General features: G+C 41.4%; 1 protein-coding gene across 2 annotated transcripts in view; it reads left to right on the plus strand.

Annotated features, from left to right (window-relative positions):
* The window catches only part of FERMT1 (fermitin family member 1), a 53296-nt gene that overhangs the window by 7880 nt on the left and 25435 nt on the right, over positions 1-19981 (plus strand). For both annotated transcript variants that reach the window (XM_033185652.1, XM_033185653.1), the window contains exons 4-6: positions 3245-3391; positions 5315-5528; positions 8249-8351. In XM_033185652.1, the coding sequence (XP_033041543.1) occupies positions 3245-3391; positions 5315-5528; positions 8249-8351 (464 nt within the window). The remainder of the gene's footprint in view (positions 1-3244; positions 3392-5314; positions 5529-8248; positions 8352-19981) is intronic.

Raw genomic sequence — 19981 nt, forward strand, 5'->3', positions numbered from 1 at the left:
TAAACCATTAAGATTGCCCTCGCCATTTATTGATCCAAGCTGTACTCAAACATTATTGTATAGTATTTAAGATTAAAAAGAATTGTATTAAATACTTAATCACCATAGAGTTATGTGTCTTTATTGTTTCTGAGATAATGGTGTTCCAAAGTCTTTATTGCTTAAGACCTGGTTTAAGTAAATAACTCTGTCCACAAAAATCACTTACAAAGTGATTAAGCAGAAAAGTATACTTAATTGTGAACTTAAACCTAATTATTTACAGATTTGGTATCCTATAATTTAACAGTCATAAAGACAACACTACCCAAACCAATTTTTCTTTATAAAACTCCATAAAGGGAGGGAAACACACCATAAAGGTATTCTCATTTTATAATTTTTGAAAGTATTATGGGCGTATTCATTGGTTCCAAAATCAAAAATCAACATTTGAATCCAGAATAGATAATATATAGTGATATATAGTGAGTAATCTATTTTTCCCATTAAACCGTAAACTATTCACTCATTCAGCAAATATTTATTGAGCACCTACTGTGTCCCAGGCATTGTGGTGAGAGCTAGGGATATAGTAGCAATACAGAGCTAAAATCCCTGCCACCTGGAGCTTGCATTTTAGCAGGCAGAGACAGACACTAACCGATAAATGTACATGTAACAAATTTTAACATATAAATGTAACAAGTTAAAAAAGAATATAAGAGGTTAAAAGGGGATGGATAGTACCCCAGAAAAAGAGAAAAAGCATCAGCAGGATTGGGAATGCCACGGTTGGGCAGTGGGGGCTGGTATGGAAGATGAAATAGGGTGAGGGCAGAAACCATTTCCTGAGCATTTCTGCATTCCTCACTCCAGTCACAACGCCTGGCACACAACAACTGTTGAGTGAACAAATGAATGGAAACTTTCATTACAGAATGTAAGTTGTAATCTTTTCCCTGGTGTGCAAATGGCAAGCATGAGGACACCTTGTGTTTTTGGTAATATTCTAATGAGGATTTGAAAACAAAGTAAATGATTAAATAAAATACTATATTCCACACATCACAGTGGACTGGAAGCACACATCATAGCTGAAACCAAAAATGTAAAGTTTTCAAATAAACAGAAGCAATCAGATGTTCTCTTTTCCTGATTATCTCTTTGTAATAGTTTTAAAAGTTCAACTTGGCATTTCTAATCATTGCATTTTATATCTTTTTTTTTTTTTTTTTTTTGAGGCGGAGTCTCGCTCTGTTGCCCGGACAGGAGTGCAGTGGCCGGATCTCAGCTCACTGCAAGCTCCGCCTCCCGGGTTTACGCCATTCTCCTGCCTCAGCCTCCCGAGTAGCTGGGACTACAGGCGCCCGCCATCTCGCCCGGCTAGTTTTTGTATTTTTAGTAGAGACGGGGTTTCACCGTGTTAGCCAGGATGGTCTCGATCTCCTGACCTCGCGATCCGCCCGTCTCGGCCTCCCAAAGTGCTGGGATTACAGGCTTGAGCCACCGCGCCCGGCCTGCATTTTATATCTTATCAATTGAAGTGAAATCAAATGCAGCATTTTAGTGGTTTTTCCCTTGAAGAACAGAAAAGATACAAATCTTGACCTTGAAGATAAGGTGTTTCTGTTTCATTGTTTTGCTTTTAGTGCTCACAGTGAAATTTTTTATTCATGACCGGGTTTGTGTATAAATTATGCATTTGGAATGGTCACAGGTGTGTTGCAACCTGACAGTCCTTGGCTGCTGGGGAGAGTCAAGTTAAACTGCTAGGCTCAGTCTCAGCACTGAGCAGTATATGAATGAAACGATGACAGAACTTAATGGAATCAGTGCACTTACCTTCAACAAAGCTGCTCAGAGACTAAAAGTCCAAATTAATTGGCTTTTACTTGGAATGATAGCCACTAGTGCAGTTAAAGGTTATCAGCAATTCTGATCAGCAATTATAAATGTATTTGATTAATGGGGGAAATGGAGATTATCATAGTTTCAGTTCCCAGAAGCAGACCCTGAGATAAGGATTCAAGTACAAATAGTTTATTTGGGAGGTGATGACAGGAAATACTGTTGGGGACAGGGAAGTAAGACTGAAAAGAGAAGAATGTCACCAATCAGGTTACACTGCAGCAGCTGGCGACCTCTGGGAGACAGTGTAGACACAGCCTCAGGGTAAGGATGTTTATGCAGCACCCTGGACAGTCACTGAAGGCCGCTCTTGGGGAGCATTAATTCCCTGAATGTGTAGGCTGTTGCAGTGCAGACCCTGGCAAGCCATCAGAGCAAAGCCTCTGGCAGAAAGACACATGGTCTAGATTCCACCAGAACCCAGGTGTGCTGAAATGGTGAGGACCAAGAAGAAATGGGCAGGGCATGAGGGCATCCGCCACAGGGATGAAATGAGCTGATGGGCAGTGTGTAAAAGAAAGACTTTCAAGATCTGTGGTCTATAAAGAAAAAAGGAAGCAGGACCCTTGTTGGTTGTTTAAAAAACTGGAAAAAGGAAAGGGAGAGAGAGCAACAAAGGCAAGTCTATTAGTTCGTTTTCATGCTGCTGATAAAGACATACCTGAGACTGGGCAATTTACAAAAGAAAGAGGTGTAATGGACTTACAGTTCCACATGGCTGGGGAGGCCTCACAATCATGGTGGAAGGCAAGGAGGAGTAAGTCACGTCTTACATGGACAACAGCAAGCAAGGAGAGCTTGTGCAGGGAAACTCCTTATAAAACCATCAGATCTCGTGAGACTTATTCACTATCACGAGAACAGCATAGGAAAGACCTGCCCCCATGATTCAATTACCTCCCACTGGGCCCCTCCCACAACACGTAGGAATTCAAGATGAGCTTTGGGTGAAGACACATCCAAACCATATCAGGAAGAAAGGGGAGAGGGAGGTAAAGTTGGTGGTAAATAGGTAACAAGAATACCATAATGCTAACTAATAATGAATGACTGAAGCTGGGGAGCACATGAAGGGGACATTATACCATTCCTTTTGTTTTAGATACATTTGAAATATTTTTATAATAATTTTTCTAACTAGAAATTTCACTAGACTGAATCTCCCTCCACTATTTTCTCCCCCCACCTACTTTGGAGGTCTCTTCTATTTCTTCAAAAGGGATGCAGTTTAGTCCCATTTACTTTTCAGAAATTTCCTTAGAAATGATTTCAAATGCACAAAATGACTCTGAGTCTTAGAAGGATTTTTCTTTTTACTTTTTCTTTTTCTTCATTTAAAAAAAATTATTTCTAGATATTAGAAGATCAGAAGAGCTTTCCTTGTTAAAGCCTTCTGGTGACTATTTTAAGAAGAAGAAGAAAAAAGACAAAAATAATAAGGAACCCATAATTGAAGATGTTCTAAACCTGGAGAGTTCTCCAACAGCTTCAGGTTCATCAGGTAAGATTTGTGACAGGTGTTTTGTTGTTTGAACTTACAGTAAAACTCAAAAGAGAAATACACCTCTCCTCCCACGCCCACCAAACAAAGGAGAAATAAAATTGCAGAACTGATGTGATGAGGAAAGGCTATCTAGTCAAGTTTAGAATTGACAGAAATGTGTTTCAGACTTTTTTTCAAGCATGTTTACTCATTATTTGAATTGTATATCTGATATTGCCAATGAATGCAAAATTTTAGTACCACTGACCGTAAATTTGGGATAAAAGAGTGATATTTAGAAAAAAGGTAAGTGGCTGGTCACTGTGCCTCGTGCCTGTAATCCCAGCACTTTGGGAGGCTGAGGTGGGTTGATCACTTGAGCTCGGAAGTTTAAGACGAGCCTGGGCAACATGGTGAGACCCCACCTCTATTAAAAATACAAAAAATAAATAAATAAATAACCTGGGCATGGTGGTACACGCTCGTGGTCCTAGCTACTCAGAAGGCTGAGATGGGAGGATTGCTTGAGCCCTGAGGGTGGAAGTTGCAGTGAGTCAAGATTGTGCCACTGCACTCAGCCTGGGTGACAGAGCAAGACCCTGTCCCAAAAAAAGAAAATAAAAAAGTTAAATCACTTAAATACACTTCTCTCTTCATGATTCTATCATTGTGTGACTCTTTCCTGAATTCAATTTTTTTATGGGGCATGCAAGAGGAGGGCAGGTGAAAATTCTGGAGAAGAAACATCCTTTTCTTTTTATATCAAAACAATGAAATCTCTAGCTTGCTTGCAAGATTGAGGGCTTTCTTTCTTCGTTTTTTTTAGAGTCTTGCTCTGTCACCCAAGCTGGAGTGCAGTGGCACAATCTCGGCTCACTGCGGCCTCTGCCTCCTGAGCTCAAGGGATTCTTGTGCCTCAGCCTCCTGAGTAGCTGGAATAAGCTGCACCACCACACTTGAATAATTTTTGTGTTTCTAGTAGAGACGGGATTTTGCCATGTTGGCCAGGCTGGTCTCAAACTCCTGGCCTCCAGTGATCTGCCTGCCTCAGACTCCCAAAATGCTGGGATTACAGGCATGAGCCACCACACCCGGCCAAGACTGAGGGCTTTCTTGCATAGTATATTCCAATGAAAAGGACAAATTGTACAAATTAGAGCCAGCTGATTTATAAATCATCAGCCTACTGGATTCTTAAAAGTGGCGAATCCTGCTGTTTGTTTCCGGGGCCATCTGAAACATATTGGGTACGTGCATTCTATGAGGCCTCCAGTTCTCTAACAGTGCCAAGACTCCTACTGAAATAGGAAAACTTTGAATTATTAGAAAAGAGGTGGTCTCCATTAGCCGGGTGTGCTGGCGGGTGCCTGTAATCCCAGCTACTCAGGAGGCTGAGACAGGAGAATCACTTGAACCCAGGAGGTAGAGGTTGCAGTGAGCCGGGATCACACCACAGCCCTCCAACCTGGGCGACAGAGTGAGACCCCATCTCAAAAAAAAAAAAAAAAGACAGAAAGAAAGAAAAGAGGTGGTCCCCAACATTTGTCTGTGTTGATTTTTGGAAGTTTTTATATATTTGAGTTCCAAGGCTTTTGAGGAGCTGAATTTACAGATAAGACCATTACCTGTATATTACTAATCTCTCTACCATCATGATCCATATTATTTTGGGGGGTTTTTTTTGGTTTGTTTTTTGAGATGAAGTCTTGCTATGTTGCCCTGTCTGATCTCAGACTCCTAGGCTCAAGCAGTCTTCTGACCTCAGCCTCCCAAGTAGCTAGGATTAGATGTGGGCCACAGTGCCCAGCTTGACTTATATTATTTTAAATGGTGCCAAATTTAAAGTCAAAACTCACTTTAGTGTAAGTAATGTTAATATTTTCCTGAAGATTTCTATCCCTGGATTCTCATATCATAGTTCATACTCCCCTTGCCTTGCAGTAAGTCCTGGTTTATACAGTAAAACCATGACTCCTATATATGACCCCATCAATGGAACACCAGCGTCATCCACCATGACTTGGTTCAGTGACAGCCCTTTGACGGAACAAAACTGCAGCATCCTTGCATTCAGCCAACCCCCCCAGTCTCCGGAAGCACTTGCGGATATGTACCAGCCTCGGTCTCTGGTTGATAAAGCCAAGCTCAATGCAGGGTAAGGACACAGCTCCTTTTAGTTCTCCCTGAGCTAGTGCCGACACAGTAAGAGATGGGGTGTCATGTTTCATTTTCAAGTTGGTAGGTCTAGGGATTGTACTTTATTTGCAAAAGTTAGTGCTGATTTTAGCAACAAAGGGGAAAAATTCAGCCTTTGGTCATTTCAGTATACTTAAAGTGTGCCTGAATTTATATGTTTGGGTAACTCAATAGATTTACTATCTGTGAATACTAATTCTTTGCCACTACAGATATGCAAAGTATATTTTATGGGATGTAGGGTAGTTAATAAGTGTGTTGGTCCCCATGGGCCAGTGGGGTAGATCCAAGGTGACCCACCAGGCTTACGTTGTCTTTTGTAGAATGTCACTCTTCTCTCTCTCTGGTTTTTTTTTTTTTTTTTTTTTTTTTTTTTTGAGATGGAGTTTTGCTCTTATTACCCAGGCTGGAGTGCAATGGCGCGATCTCAGCTCACCACAACCTCTGCCCCCCCTTGGTTCAAGCAATTCTCCTGCCTCAGCTTTCCAAGTAGCTGGGACTACAGGCATGCACCACCGTGCCTGGCTAAATTTGTATTTTTTTAGTAGAGATGGGTTTTCTCTATGTTGGTCAGGCTGGTCTCGAACTCCCGACCTCAAGTAATCTGCCCGCCTCAGCCTCCCAAAGTGCTGGGATTACAGGCATGAGCCACCGCGCCCGGCTGTCGCTCTTCTCTTTAGGCATTCTAATGAGCAAATCCTTGAGTTCTGTTCGAAATGGCCTCAGAAAATATACCCCAGCAATTTCTGAAACTACCATTTCTGTTGTTCCCCATTGCCCACCAGATAAAGTCAAACTTGTCAACAGCATTCAACTCCCTAGAAGATCTGGCCCCAGCAGGTGTCTCCGTGTCCTCCCGTGCTCTCGTGGCCCCGTGCCACCCAGGTGCACTCTCACTCTTTCTGTCACTGCCTCACCTCCAGGACCATTCCCCTTTACCGACTGGTCAGTCCCTACCTGCCTTTTAAGGCCCAATCACATGCCGTCTCCTGCTAAAGTATTACCTTCAAGATCGGCCCCCTCCTTGTAGCTCTGTCCTGACACTTTGCTCACTCCAACATCACATCGTCCCTTTGTTATGAGGCTTGGTCTCCCCCAACAGACTGTCAACTCCTTTAGGATGGTGATTTCATGTTGGTCATCCTCTTTCCCCAGTTTTTATTTCTCAACTCCAGAACTCTACTATGTATTGTACAGGAACCCCTAGCCACATGTGGATGTCTAAATGTGGACTGGATTTTAAATTAATTAAAATTAAAATGTGGCATTAACAGCCACATTCAGCTGGGACCGATGCATCAGACAGCACAGATATGAATATTTCCCACATTGCAGAAAGTTGTAGAGAGTAATACAGAGCTGGCATTGGGGTGAATCATCTGGTAAAAGGAGAAGCGGTGTGGGCAGTCAGGACATATGGATTCTCAAGCTGGCCCCATCACCAGGCCTGTGAACTTTTTTGTTTGTTTGTTTTTTGTTTTTTGTTTTTTTGAGACAGAATCTCACTCTGTCAGCTAGGCTGGAGTGCAATGGCATGATCTCGGCTCACTGCAGCCTCCACCTCCCAAGTTCAAGCAATTCTCCTGCCTCAGCCTCCCAAGTAGCTGAGGCTACAGGCATGCGCCACAATGCCTGGCTAATTTTTGCATTTTTAGTAGAGACGGGATTTCACCATGTTGCCCAGGCTGGTCTCAAACTCTTGACCTCAGGTGATTCGCCTGCCTTGGCCTCCCAAAGTGCTGGAATTACAGGTATGAGCCCCTGCACCCGGCTGAGGCTTGTGACCTTTAAGGATGATCTAATGTCACTCAGACTAAGTCTCTTTGTCTACAAAGATGAGGTAGTAAGAACTGCCCCGGCCCCTTCATTGGATTACTTTAGAGTATCCATGAGAAAAAAAATCTGTAAAGCACTTTGGAAACTATAAGACAAAATGTATATATAAGCTATTATTATGTGCTTACTGATTTTTGGTTATACAGGTTACGTATCCCTTATCCAAAATGCTTAAGACTAGAAGTGTTTTGGATTTCAGAATTTGTTTTTTACACTTTTTCAGGTTTCGGGATATTTGCATTATACTCACCAGTTGAGCATCCCTAATCCAAAATTCTGAAATTCAAAATGCTTCAGCGAGGCCAGGCGCAGTGGCCCATGCCTGTAATCCCAGCACTTTTGGGAGGCCGAGGCAGGCAGATCACCTGAGGTCAGGAGTTCGAGACTAGCCTGGCCAACATGGCGAAACTCCCTCTCTACTGAAAATACGAAACTTAGCTGGGCATGGTGGCATGCACCTGTAGTCCCAGCTACTCATGAGGCTGAGGCAAGAGAATCACTTGAACCCGGGAGGCAGAGGCTGCAGTGAGCCGAGATTGCACCACTGCAGTCTAGCCTAGGCGACAGAGCAAGACCCTGGCTCAAAAACAAAACAAAACAAAAATGCTTCAGTGAGCATTTCCTTTGACCATCAGGTCAGTGCTCAGAAACTATCAGATTTTGGAGCATTTCAGATTTTCAAATTAGGGATACTCAGTCTGTATTACATACCCTGATTTTGTTCAAGGATATATATACATACACACACATATATATATGTAGAATATAATATATGACATAATAATATAATGAATATGTATGTAAAATTGATTGGCTTCTAAAACTCATGCTGTCATTTTCTAGTTGGCTAGACTCCTCGCGCTCCCTTATGGAACAAGGCATCCAAGAGGATGAGCAGCTGCTATTACGATTTAAATACTACTCTTTCTTCGACTTGAATCCTAAAGTAAGCAACTTTTGTCTTTTGTCTTTCTCTTTTTAATATGAATGCATGGAAGTATAAAATTGCAGCATTTGGTTATGAAAATGAGGATGAATTTATTTGTGTGATCGCCTGTTTAGCCCTGCAGGGTGAGACTGGTACATGGACCTGGTCTCTGAATTTTTATCCTTTGGTTTCTACTGGGCACAGTAAGCTGCTACGGAGTTAGCCGCAGTCTCTGGGGATCTTTGCGCCTAGTGTGGCAAGCACTGCCCCCTCCATTCACAGGAATGGTCAAACAAGATGAGAGTGACTCACAGAGCTGGAGTTCTTTTTTTTTTTTTTTTTTTAATTGAGACAGAGTCTTGCTCTGTCACCTAGGTTGGAGTGCAGTGGCACGATCTCAGCTCACTGCAACCTCCACCTCCCGGGTTCAAGCAATTATTTTGCCTCAGCCTCCCGAGTAGCTGGAACTACAGGCTCATGCAACCACGCCCAGCCAATTTTTGTATTTTTAGTAAAGATGGGGTTTCACTATATTGGCCAGGTTGGTCTCGAACTCCTGACCACATGATCCTCCTGCCTCAGCCTCCCAAAGTGCTGGGATTACAGGCATGAGCCACCACATCCGGCCAGAGTTGGAGTTCTTAATGCTGAGGAAGGAAAGGAGTTGTCAGAGGTCAGGGTTAAAGGCAGGTTCCCATGAACAAGCTAGGACCACATGATGGTGCACACAGGACTGCACTCCAGTGCTTGCTTACTCTTTGGAATTGAGGAAAACGGATCATCTATGTAATCCCTTTTTCTCACCTGGTCACCCAGCTGGTCACCAATTCCATTTTCACTGCACATCTCCCCCTGGAGGCTATTAGAATAACTAATGAGGGTTGAGATAAGTTCTTTGAACTTCTGCCTCGTCCTTGCTCCTGATGAGCCCGCTTGCAGAACTGAGAGTCAGCGGTACAACGGACCAGTGTCGACAACATAAACTGGATGACTGGTCCTCTGAGTGCGCAGGGTCCCCATGTCGCAGCTCCCATCACTGTTTTGTGCTTGTTGCTCTTTTCCATTCACTGCCAGACATTGGAGGAGCTTGCCTCCGTCAGCCTTTCTGTACAGACCCTTTCTTATCTACAGCAGCGTTTCCACCTCTTGTAAGAGGCACTGTCTTCTCCTTCATCCTGACTTTAGGTCTGGTCTGCAAAGGCTCACCTCAGCTTCCACTGTTTCCCCAGCTGAGGTGTTCCTTGTCATTTCTAAGGAGAGGTTCCTGCTCAGTCCTTGATTTTTATCCCGTGGACCAAGCTTGTGTCTGTAATGCATAAGTGAATCATTACAGAAGCGCAAATTTTGGCTTTCCTTCGATAAAATCTTCAGGAGAAATTACTGTACTGCTTCTCCTACACAATTGGCTTAGCTTTTTTTTAAGTGTACTGTGAATTATGCAACTGTCCAGGTTTTTTGTTTTTGTTTTTGCATTGTCTGCTAAAACCAAGTCCATACTTTTATGTGATTTTATTTTTAAGCCTCATTCATGACTCAACTTTAGTGTTTCCTTGTTTAACTCTTTTTTTTTTTTTTTTTTTTTTTTTTTGAGACAGAGTCTTGCTCTGTCGCCGGGGCTGGAGTGCAGTGGCCGGATCTCAGCTCACTGCAAGCTCCGCCTCCCGGGTTCACGCCATTCTCCTGCCTCAGCCTCCTGAGTAGCTGGGACTACAGATGCCCGCCACCTCGCCCGGCTAGTTTTTTGTATTTTTTAGTAGAGACGGGGTTTCACAGTGTTCGCCAGGATGGTCTCGATCTCCTGACCTCGTGATCCGCCCGTCTCGGCCTCCCAAAGTGCTGGGATTACAGGCTTGAGCCACCGTGCCCGGCCTCCTTGTTTAACTCTTAATTTAAGCTATCCTGTTGTATGCCATCTGTTCTAATAAGCTGCCTTACATTTTTTTCTGAAAATAGGTGATACATAAATAAAATATGCCAATGCATTTTCCAGTTACTAAGTCAGTAATTTGGTCCTGTCTTATCTATTCAAATCTGTGCCCCATCTGTTGTTTATGTATTTATTTATTGAGCAACTACTGTAGGCCAAGAACTAAGCTGGGTACTGAGAACTCAAAACTGTTGTATATTAAAATGATGTTTTCAAATTAATAAGATAAAATACATAGGACTACAAAATGAAACAGTTAATATTAAACTGTAGTGGCCAAACTCTTTTTGAAAATGTATATAGTAATATATTTTTAGTTAATTGAATAAAGAAGATCTGGTGGTAGTTCTTATAACTACCATAATTTCAAAGTAGTGATGTGGGTGAGCATTGATTGAAGACAGAAGTAACAACTGGCACACAGAAGGAAAAAAATCTTGATTCTGGTGGTCACAGAGTGACAAGTCCTCTGCAATGCTGTGGTTTACGGCTCACACTCATCCTGAGAGGAAATGCTACATTTCCATTAGAAGTTCATGCAATTGAAGAGGTTGCGTTTCCTCATACGAGCTTGTGGACCACCTGGTAATCAAACTTCCCAGTCCAAGAACCCCAGAATCAGAACCTCTGCTCTGAGACCACATTCAGGTTCCACTCTCTCCAGAAAGGAGCTTTTCTCTACTCTCGGTCACATGGGCCTTTGCCTTCTCTGAGCCACAGCTGAATACCGTACAATTTCAGTACTCACGCCATGTCTGTGGATTTTTTTCTACAAATAGACAACCAAGTCCTTGGAGACAGAGACCGCATCCGGTACTTTCTTTGCCCCTCACCCCACATGCTGTGAGTCAGGTTTTCCCAGTTCAGGCACCTGATCGATGATAGGATTACTCAGCCCAAGGACTCGTAGGGTCCTTGGGGACCCTTCCAGCAGTTTCTTTGCCAAGAGACTCCCTCATTCAATCCCCTGCCTCAGAACTAAGCTTGAGCTAAAAAGAATGCAGCTGAGTCATCTGCCCCCTGAAAAACTGTCAGGAACATGTAAGTGACTTCACGGTCAAATAAGCCAGATAATGGCAGACTATTGGCATAAATGTAGAGGAGCAGGGTTAAATATGTATTTGTCTAAAAAGTGGAAGAAATCAAATGAATTCTACTTCAGAAGGGGACAAGGACACTGAAGCTGAGGGTCACAAGGGCTGTTGTCTCTGGCTCTTTGGCCTCTAGCCTCTGCTTGCTTAATTGGTGAGGAGCTCCCTCTTCATAGCCTAAAAAGTGAAACCTATTTGAATCTAACAGCCACACAGAAACTGTCAACCCAAAGGTGACAGGAAGACTCAGGATAGCAGGACATGGTTTTGGGGGACCCTGTGATCCTCAACCACTTTAGTACTTATGGCAATATTCCCTTCCCCATCTCTTACAATTATGAGTACTATAGATAAAATCAAGTTTAAGACTTCTATTGTGTGCTGCATAAATATAGGGGGATATAGAAATTTAAGATGTAATTTGGGTTCTCGTGGCAGCTATAATCAAATCTAAGAGGAGGAAAGAGCACCCATGAAGCCCCTGCAAATTTACAAGGCACCCTACGAGTAGGAACTAAAATCTACAGTGAGGACTAGGGAGCTTATCTGGCTTTCAGAGAGATTCGTGCTGGCCACAGGTCCTTAGTAACAGGTGCTGATTAAAATCTCAGATATATAAAATGCTAGAATTCAACATTTCAAAAATAATAGACTCACCAGGAGCAGGGGCTTATGCCTGTAATCACAGTACTTTGGGAGGCCAAAGTGGGTGCATCGCCTGAGATTAGAAGTTCGAGACCAGCCTGGCCAACATGGTGAAACCCCATCTCTACTAAAAATACAAAAAATAGCCAGGCATGGTGGCATATGCCTGTAATCCCAGCTACTTGGGAGACCAAGGCAGGAGAATCACTTGAACCTGGGAGGCAGAGCTTGCAGTGAGCCAAGATCACACCATTGCACTACAGCCTGGGCAATGATAGCAAAACTCTGTCTCCCAAAATAAATAAATAAAATAATAATAATAGTAATAGACTCAAAAAATGAAAAATCCAGAAAAGAAAAGATTGGTACATTTTAATAAAAAATGAAAATTTTACACCTGGCCAAAAAAAAAAACTATAACAAAGTAAAAGTCTTTACAACACATGCTACAAACAAAAGACGAATTTCTCTAATATGTAAGGAGCTCCTAAAAATCAATAATAAGAAGACCAACAACCCAGTAGACTAATGAGCAAAGGATGTAAATATATAGTTCATAGAAAAGGAACTATAATGCTTTATAGTGGCAAAGATCAAAAAGTTTCACATACTCTCTTGGCAAGAGTGTCAGGAAATGTGCTCTCTCATAGAATGCTTGTAGGTCAAAGTAGAAATTAGTCTATGGAGTGCAATTTGGCAGTATCAGAATTACAATTCTACATAGCTTTGATTCAGCAAATCCACTCCTAGGTGTTTATAGCACAATTATACTCACACATGCAAACTGATATGTGGGTATACAAGGGCGGTTATTATATTGTTTTAGGAAAAGATTGGAAACCACCTAAATGTCCATAGCTAGAGAATTGGTTAAATACATTATGATACATTCATACCATATTGTTTTTAAAAAGAATGAATCAGTTCCTTTTTGATGTGAAACAGACTCCAGGTGTATTATTAAAAGATGCAAAATAGCCCATAGAGAAGCTGTCATTTCTGGGGGACAAGGTAGAGACGGGGACTAACTTTTTATTGAACACTCCTTGTCCCTTTCAAATTCATTCGTAATGAATTCATTTATCATATACTCTTTTGCCCCTTTTTAAATGTGTTCAAAATTTGTGAATTAAAAAAACACATTTTAGAACTCTGATAGTTTATAGTATTTTAGTGTTCAGTACAGGAAAAGCACATCTGTTTTAATAAGAGGCCTGGAGGATACTGAAAGCTGCTCCTGGGCCAATAGACAATCTTAAGTAATTAGATCTAAATAGTAACCCCTTCTTAAGAAAGAGCAGGAAAACTATGACAAGTAGGTTTTATTATTTGCTCTTATTGTTGGTTGTTGGAATGACGGACAAGGGTGGAGAGTTTACTGAACTGACTAGACTGGGAGAAACAGGGATTCAAGGAGTGGAGAGGTGGCAGAATCCATGTGGTTCCAGCTTGGGGTTTCTATTTTCTGTTTTTTTGTTTTGTTTTGTTTTGTTTTTTGAGATACAGTTTCACTCTGTCACCCAGGCTGGGGTGCAGCGGCACAATCTCGGCTCACTGCAACCTCTGCCTCCCAGGTTCAAGCGATTCTCCTGCCTCAGCCTCCTGAGTAGCTGGGACTACAGGCATGCACCACCACACCCGGCTAATTTTTGCATTTTTAGTAGAGATGCGGTTTCACCATGTTGGCCAGGCTGGTCTCAAATTCCTGACCTCAAAATTTCTTTCCCACTGAGACTCCTACAGCATTAGCATTGTAAACACTGGGACTGAGTGACTGACAGACAGACAGCTAGATATGACAGTATGTCAATTCCATTCAGATTTTAGTGGCTCCACCTGCTATTTAGATTCCATCTGTAAACTGAATTATAGCAGGGGTCTTTTGGGGAGAGATTGGCTGCATGGGTTTTTTGGTTTGTGGTTTTTTAGTTGTTATATCTTGATTGCACTATAATTTACGTGCCATAAAGTCACCCATTAGGTATACACACAATGATTTTTGATCAGTTTATACAGGAGTGTAACCATCACCCCAATCCAATTTTAAAACCACTTCTGGCTGGGTATGGTGGCTCACGCCTGTAATCCCAGCACTTTGGGAGGCCAAGGCAGGCGGATCACCTGAGATCAGGAGTTCAAAACCAGCTTGGCCAACATGGCAAAACCCCGTCCCTACTAAAAGTACAAAAAATTAGCCAGGTGTGGTGGGCAGGCGCCTATAGTCCCAGCTACTTGGGAGACTGAGGCAGGAGAATCACCTGAACCCAGGCAGTGGAGGTTGCAGTGAGCCAAGATCACACCACTGCACTCCAGCCTGGACGACAGAGCAAGACTCCGTCTCAAATAAAAATAAATTAACTAATTAATTAATTAATTAAAATAAAATAAAACACCTCTTCCCCAGAACCATTTTTGGTCAGTCCCTGGCCTCAACCTCAACCCCAGATGACCACTGGTCTGCTTTGTGTCTTGAATTTTGCCTTTTCTAGAAACTTCATACAGATGGCCTCATACCACATGCAATCTTATGTCTGGATTCCTGCACGAGGCATCATGTCTTTGTGCTGTATATGTTGTTGTGTGCGTTCATAGTGCATTCCTTTTTATTGCTGAGTGGTAGCCCGTTGTATGAATGGTACCACATTTTGTTTATTTGTTCACTAGCTGAGGGACATTGGACTGTTTACAGCTTGGGGCTATAACGAATAAGGCTGCCATGAATATTCTCATGTATGTTTTGTTTCATTCATTTTTGGAAGATTCTGCACCAGCTCCTCAGGTGTTCCGTGACACCTGGCAAAGTTCGTAAAACATGACAGACTTTAAGATTTTTACCATTTAAGTGCCCTAAATCCCACACACTTGGTTCAGCATTTGTCTTCCTTTCCCTGAAGCCTTAGAAGTGCTGAGAAGGGCTGGGCGTGGTGGTTCACGCCTGTAATCCCAGCACTTTGGGAGGCCGAGGCGGGCGGATCACCTGAGGTCAGGAGTTCAAGACCAGCCTGGCCAAATAGTGAAACCCTATTTCTACTAAAAATACAAAAAAATGAGCCGAATGTGGTGGGGCCCATCTGCAATCCCAGCTACTCGGGAGGCTGAAGCATAAGAATCACTTGAACCCACGAGGTGGAGACTGCAGTAAGCCAAGATTGCGCCACTGCACTCCAGTCTGGGTGACAGAGCAAGACTCTGTCTTTAAAAAAAAAAAAAAAAAAAAAAGTGCTGAGAAGGAGCATGCCTGTGCAACAGGTCATGTTTCCCCTTTATCTGATAGCAACACTGTTGGCTGGTTTTGGCTTACCTCGGATTTTTACATTGCTTATCACCCTTTTTCTTAGTATGCATAAGGTTAATACGAAAGGAAAAACAAACCAATGCTAATCAACTCATGATAAATCTGCTTAGGTACTCAGAGTATCTTTCTAGTCCTCTTCCATGTTTTCTTCAACATTAGTATTTTTTCCCAAAGGATAGGTTAGGTTGGTGCAAAATTAATTGCGTTTTTTGCCATTACTTTCAATGGCAAAAACTGCAATTATAATGGCAAAAAATGCAATTAATTTTGCACCAACCTCATATTAAAATGTATATTCATGGTAAAAAAAAAAAAAAGGAGTTTTTTTTTAAATGGGTATACAGTTTCAGTTGTGCAAATGAAAAGCCGTCTATAGATGGATGGTGATGATAGTTGCAAAACAGTGTGAATATGCTTAATGCCACTGAACTGTACACTTAAAAATGGTTAAGATCAAGCCTGGCATGGTGGCTCACACCTATAATTCCAGCACTTTGGGAGGCCAACATGTAAGGATGGCTTGAGGCCAGGAGTTCAACATCAGCCTGGGCAACATAGTGAGACCCTGTCTCTACAAAAAAAAAAAAAAAGAAAAAATTTGCCAAGTGTGGTGGCTCACACCTGTAGTCCCAACTGCTGGGGAAGCTGAAGCAGGAGTATTGCTGGAGCCCAGTGAGGCTGCATTGAGCTATGATTGCACCACTGCGCTACACCCTGCATGACAGAGTGAGACCCTGCCTCTAAAAAACAGTGCAGTGGGGGGATGGTTAAGATGGTAAATATTATGTTTCATATATTTTACTACAATTAAATTACTTTTTAAAACTCAAACATAGGGTCGGCACAGTGGCTCATGCCTGTAATCCCAGCATTTTGGGAGGCTGAGGTGTGTGGATCACCTGAGGTTGGGAGTTTGAGACTAGCATTGCCAGCATGGTGAAATCCTGTCTCTACTAAAAATACAAAAAAAAAATTAGCAGAACATGGTGGCGGGCACCTGTAATCCCCGCTACTCAGGAAGCTGAGGCAGGAGAATCACTTGAACCTGGGAGGCAGGGGTTGTAGTGAGCTGAGATTGCGCCATTGCACTCCAGCCTGGGCAACAGAGCGAGACTCCATCTCAAAAATAAACAAACAAACATAATAAGAAAGAAATTATTTAGAGTAAAAATGGAAAACAGTTCTGTACCATGACCGTTCTCCTAAGAGGCAGCCACAGTTAACAACTTCATGACCAACAATCCCTGCAGACTTTTTTAGACATGTTTACAAATATATTTTTGAATAGATTTTCAAGACTTTGTGTTCCCTAGATAAGTAGGATCACTGTTTGCTCTGTAGCTTGTTTCTTGTCTCTTCATAACATATCATGGCTATCTTTCATGTCAGTATAAATAAGTCAGACTCACTTTTTTTAACCAATGAAAAATAATCAAAGGAGAGGCTAAACTGTAGTTTATCAGGACTTAAATGTGCTGAACATGCTTGTAAAAGTATCTCACAAGTACTTGCATTTCTTTGGAACAGTAACACTGGATGTGCTTATCAAAGGGCAAAATGATACTAAAAGCTTTATATCACCAAATTACCTTTCTACTAACAGCATCTGTGAAAGGGCTGATATCCCCATATCCTCACCAACATCAAACATTATCAGTATTTGTAATGTAGGTAGATGTGATAGGAAAATGGAAATTAGGTCATCTTGCTTTAGTTTGAATTCTCTAGTAATTAGTGAGATTGAGCATCTTTTCTAATGTTTTTGCGGCCATTTTGCTTTCTTCTGTGAATTGCCTGTTTATATATTTGCCACAAACTCTATTGAATTATTTATACTTTTCATATGATTTATAGGAGTACTTTGTATATGATGGACATCATTTTTTATATTTATTACAAATTTTTTAATTATTCAAATATTTCAAATATTTTTTTCAATCTCTATCCTACATTTTATACATTTATAACCTTCTTTAGGATTTTTTTACCATTAAAAATGTTTAATTTTAGGTTGTCAAGGCAGCCTTATGCATCACAACTTTTAGGCCTCTTGTCTTGCTTGGAATAGACTTCCGCATTTAAAGATTACAGAAAGTATTCCCTCATGTGTCCATCTGATAATAGTCATGGTTTTTCTGTTTAGCTGTTTTATAATAGCTTTTTGAGATATAATTTACATGCCATACATTTACCTGTTTAACATGTACAATTCAGTGGTTTTTAGTATATTCACAGAGTTGTGCAACCATTAACCACCATCTGATTTCAGAACATTTTCGTCACCGCAGTAAGAAACTCCATACCCATTGGCGATCACTCCCCAGTTCCCTCCTACCCTCCCAGCCCTGAGCAATCATCAGTCTGTTTTCTGTCTCTGTGGATTTGCCTATTCTGGAAACCTCCTATAAGTGGAATTACACAAAATGTGGTACTTTATGAATAATTTTTTTCACTTAGCATAGTATTTTCAGAATTCATTCATTCATTCCTATTGTAGCATGTATTATATTTTATGTCTTTTTAATGCTAACTAACATTTCCTTGTTTATATATGCTACATTCATTCATCAATCAATGAACATTTGGATTGTTTTCACTGTTTGACTCTTACGAATAATACTGCCATGAACATTCATGTATTCGTTTGGAATTTTATTGTAAAATATACATAATATTTACCATTTTAACCATTTTTAGATGCACAATTCAGTAGCATTAAGGATATTCACAGTGTTGTGAAACTATCACCACTATCCATTTTCTCTCTTTTTTTTTTTTTTTCCTGAGATAGAGTCTCTCTCTGTCACCCAGGCTGTGATCATAGCTCACTGCACCCTTAAACTCCTGGGCTCAAGCAATCCTCCAACCTCAGCCTCCTGAGTAGCTGGAACAGGTGCATGCCACCATGCCTGGATAATTTATTTTATTTTTTGTAGAAATAGCAGAGACTCATCATGTTGCCTAGGGTGATCTTGAATTCCTGGTCTCAAGCAATCCTCCTGCCTCAACCTCCCAAGTATCTGGGACTATAGGCACGAGCCACTTTTTTTAAAAAATAGAGACAAGAGTCTTGCTATGTTGCCCAGGTTGGGCCACTGTCCATTTTCAAAACTTTCTTATCATCCCAAAAAGAAACTCTGTACCCACTAAACAATAATTCTTCATTGCCTTCTCTCCCTTGCCCCTGGTATCCTCTATTCTACTTTCTCTCTCTATGAATTTGCCTATTCTAGATAGTTTTATAAGTGAAGTCATCCAGTATTTGATTTTTTGTATTTGGCTTATTTCACTTAGCACAGTATCTTCAAGCTCATTCACATTGTATCATGTATCAGAATTTCATTCCTCTTTTTTTTTTTTTTTTTTTTTTTTGAGGCGGAGTCTCGCTCTATCGCCCGGACTGGAGTGCAGTGGCCAGATCTCAGCTCACTGCAAGCTCCGCCTCCCGGGTTTACACCATTCTCCTGCCTCAGCCTCCCGAGTAGCTGGGACTACAGGCGCCCGCCACCTCACCCGGCTAGTTTTTGTATTTTTAGTAGAGACGGGGTTTCACTGTGTTAGCCAGGATGGTCTCGATCTCCTGACCTCGTGATCTGCCCGTCTCGGCCTCCCAAAGTGCTGGGATTACAGGCTTGAGCCACCGCGCCCGGCCTCTTTTTTTTTTTTTCTTTTTTCTTTTTTTTTTCCCCAAGACAGTCTCACTCTCATTGCCCAGGCTGGAGTGCAGTGGTGCAATCTCAGCTCACTGCAACGTCTGCCTCCCAGGTTCAAGTAATTCTCCCACCTCAGCCTCCCAAGTAGGTGGGATGACACGCGCCTGCCACCATGCCCGGCTAATTTTTGTATTTTTAGTAGAGTCAGGGTTTCACCATGTTGGTCTCAAACTTGTGACCTCAAGTGATCTGCCTACCTCTGCCTCTCAAAGTGCTGGGATTACAGGTGTGAGCCACCATGCCCAGCCAGAATTCCATTCCTTTTTAAGGCTGAATAGTGTTCTATTGTATGTGTACAGCATTTTATTTATCCATTCAGCTGTTGATGTACATCTGGGCTGTTTCTACCTTTTTGCTATTATGAATATTGTTGCTGTAAACATTACTGTACAACTATGTGTTTGGATGCCACTTTCAGTTTGTTTGGGTGTACATGTAGGGGTAGGACTGATGGATTATATTCTATGTTTAACTTTTTAAAGAACTGCCAAACTTTTCTACAGAGGCTGCATCATTTTACACCTAGCAGTGCATAAGGGTTCCAATTTCTCCACAGCCTCACCAACACTGGTTATTACCTGTCTTTTAGATAAGAGCCATTCTAGTAGGTGTGAAGTAGTATCTTATTGTGGTTTTATATGTTTAAATTATTTAATCCATCTGTAATTTATATTTTTGGATAGTGTAAAGTTATTTTTTTGTTTCCATTTGTGTTTCAAATGGCTAGGCATTTTCAACACTGTTTATAGTGTTGAATTCTTCCTTCCGCTGCTGTTATAAAGTGTCATTTTTATATTTTAATATAAAATTAATATTTTATATTAAATTTATATACATACATAAGTCTGTTTCTAGATAAGGTTTTATTGACACTTCACCAATCGCTACACTAGTACCATACCATTTTAATTACTGCAACTTTATAATAGGTTTTAATGTCTGGAAGGACAAGTGCTTTACTCAACATTGTTCTTTTT

This window comes from Trachypithecus francoisi, unplaced genomic scaffold (genome assembly GCF_009764315.1).
Source record: "Trachypithecus francoisi isolate TF-2019V2 unplaced genomic scaffold, Tfra_2.0 Lachesis_group21, whole genome shotgun sequence".
NCBI lineage: Eukaryota > Metazoa > Chordata > Mammalia > Primates > Cercopithecidae > Trachypithecus > Trachypithecus francoisi.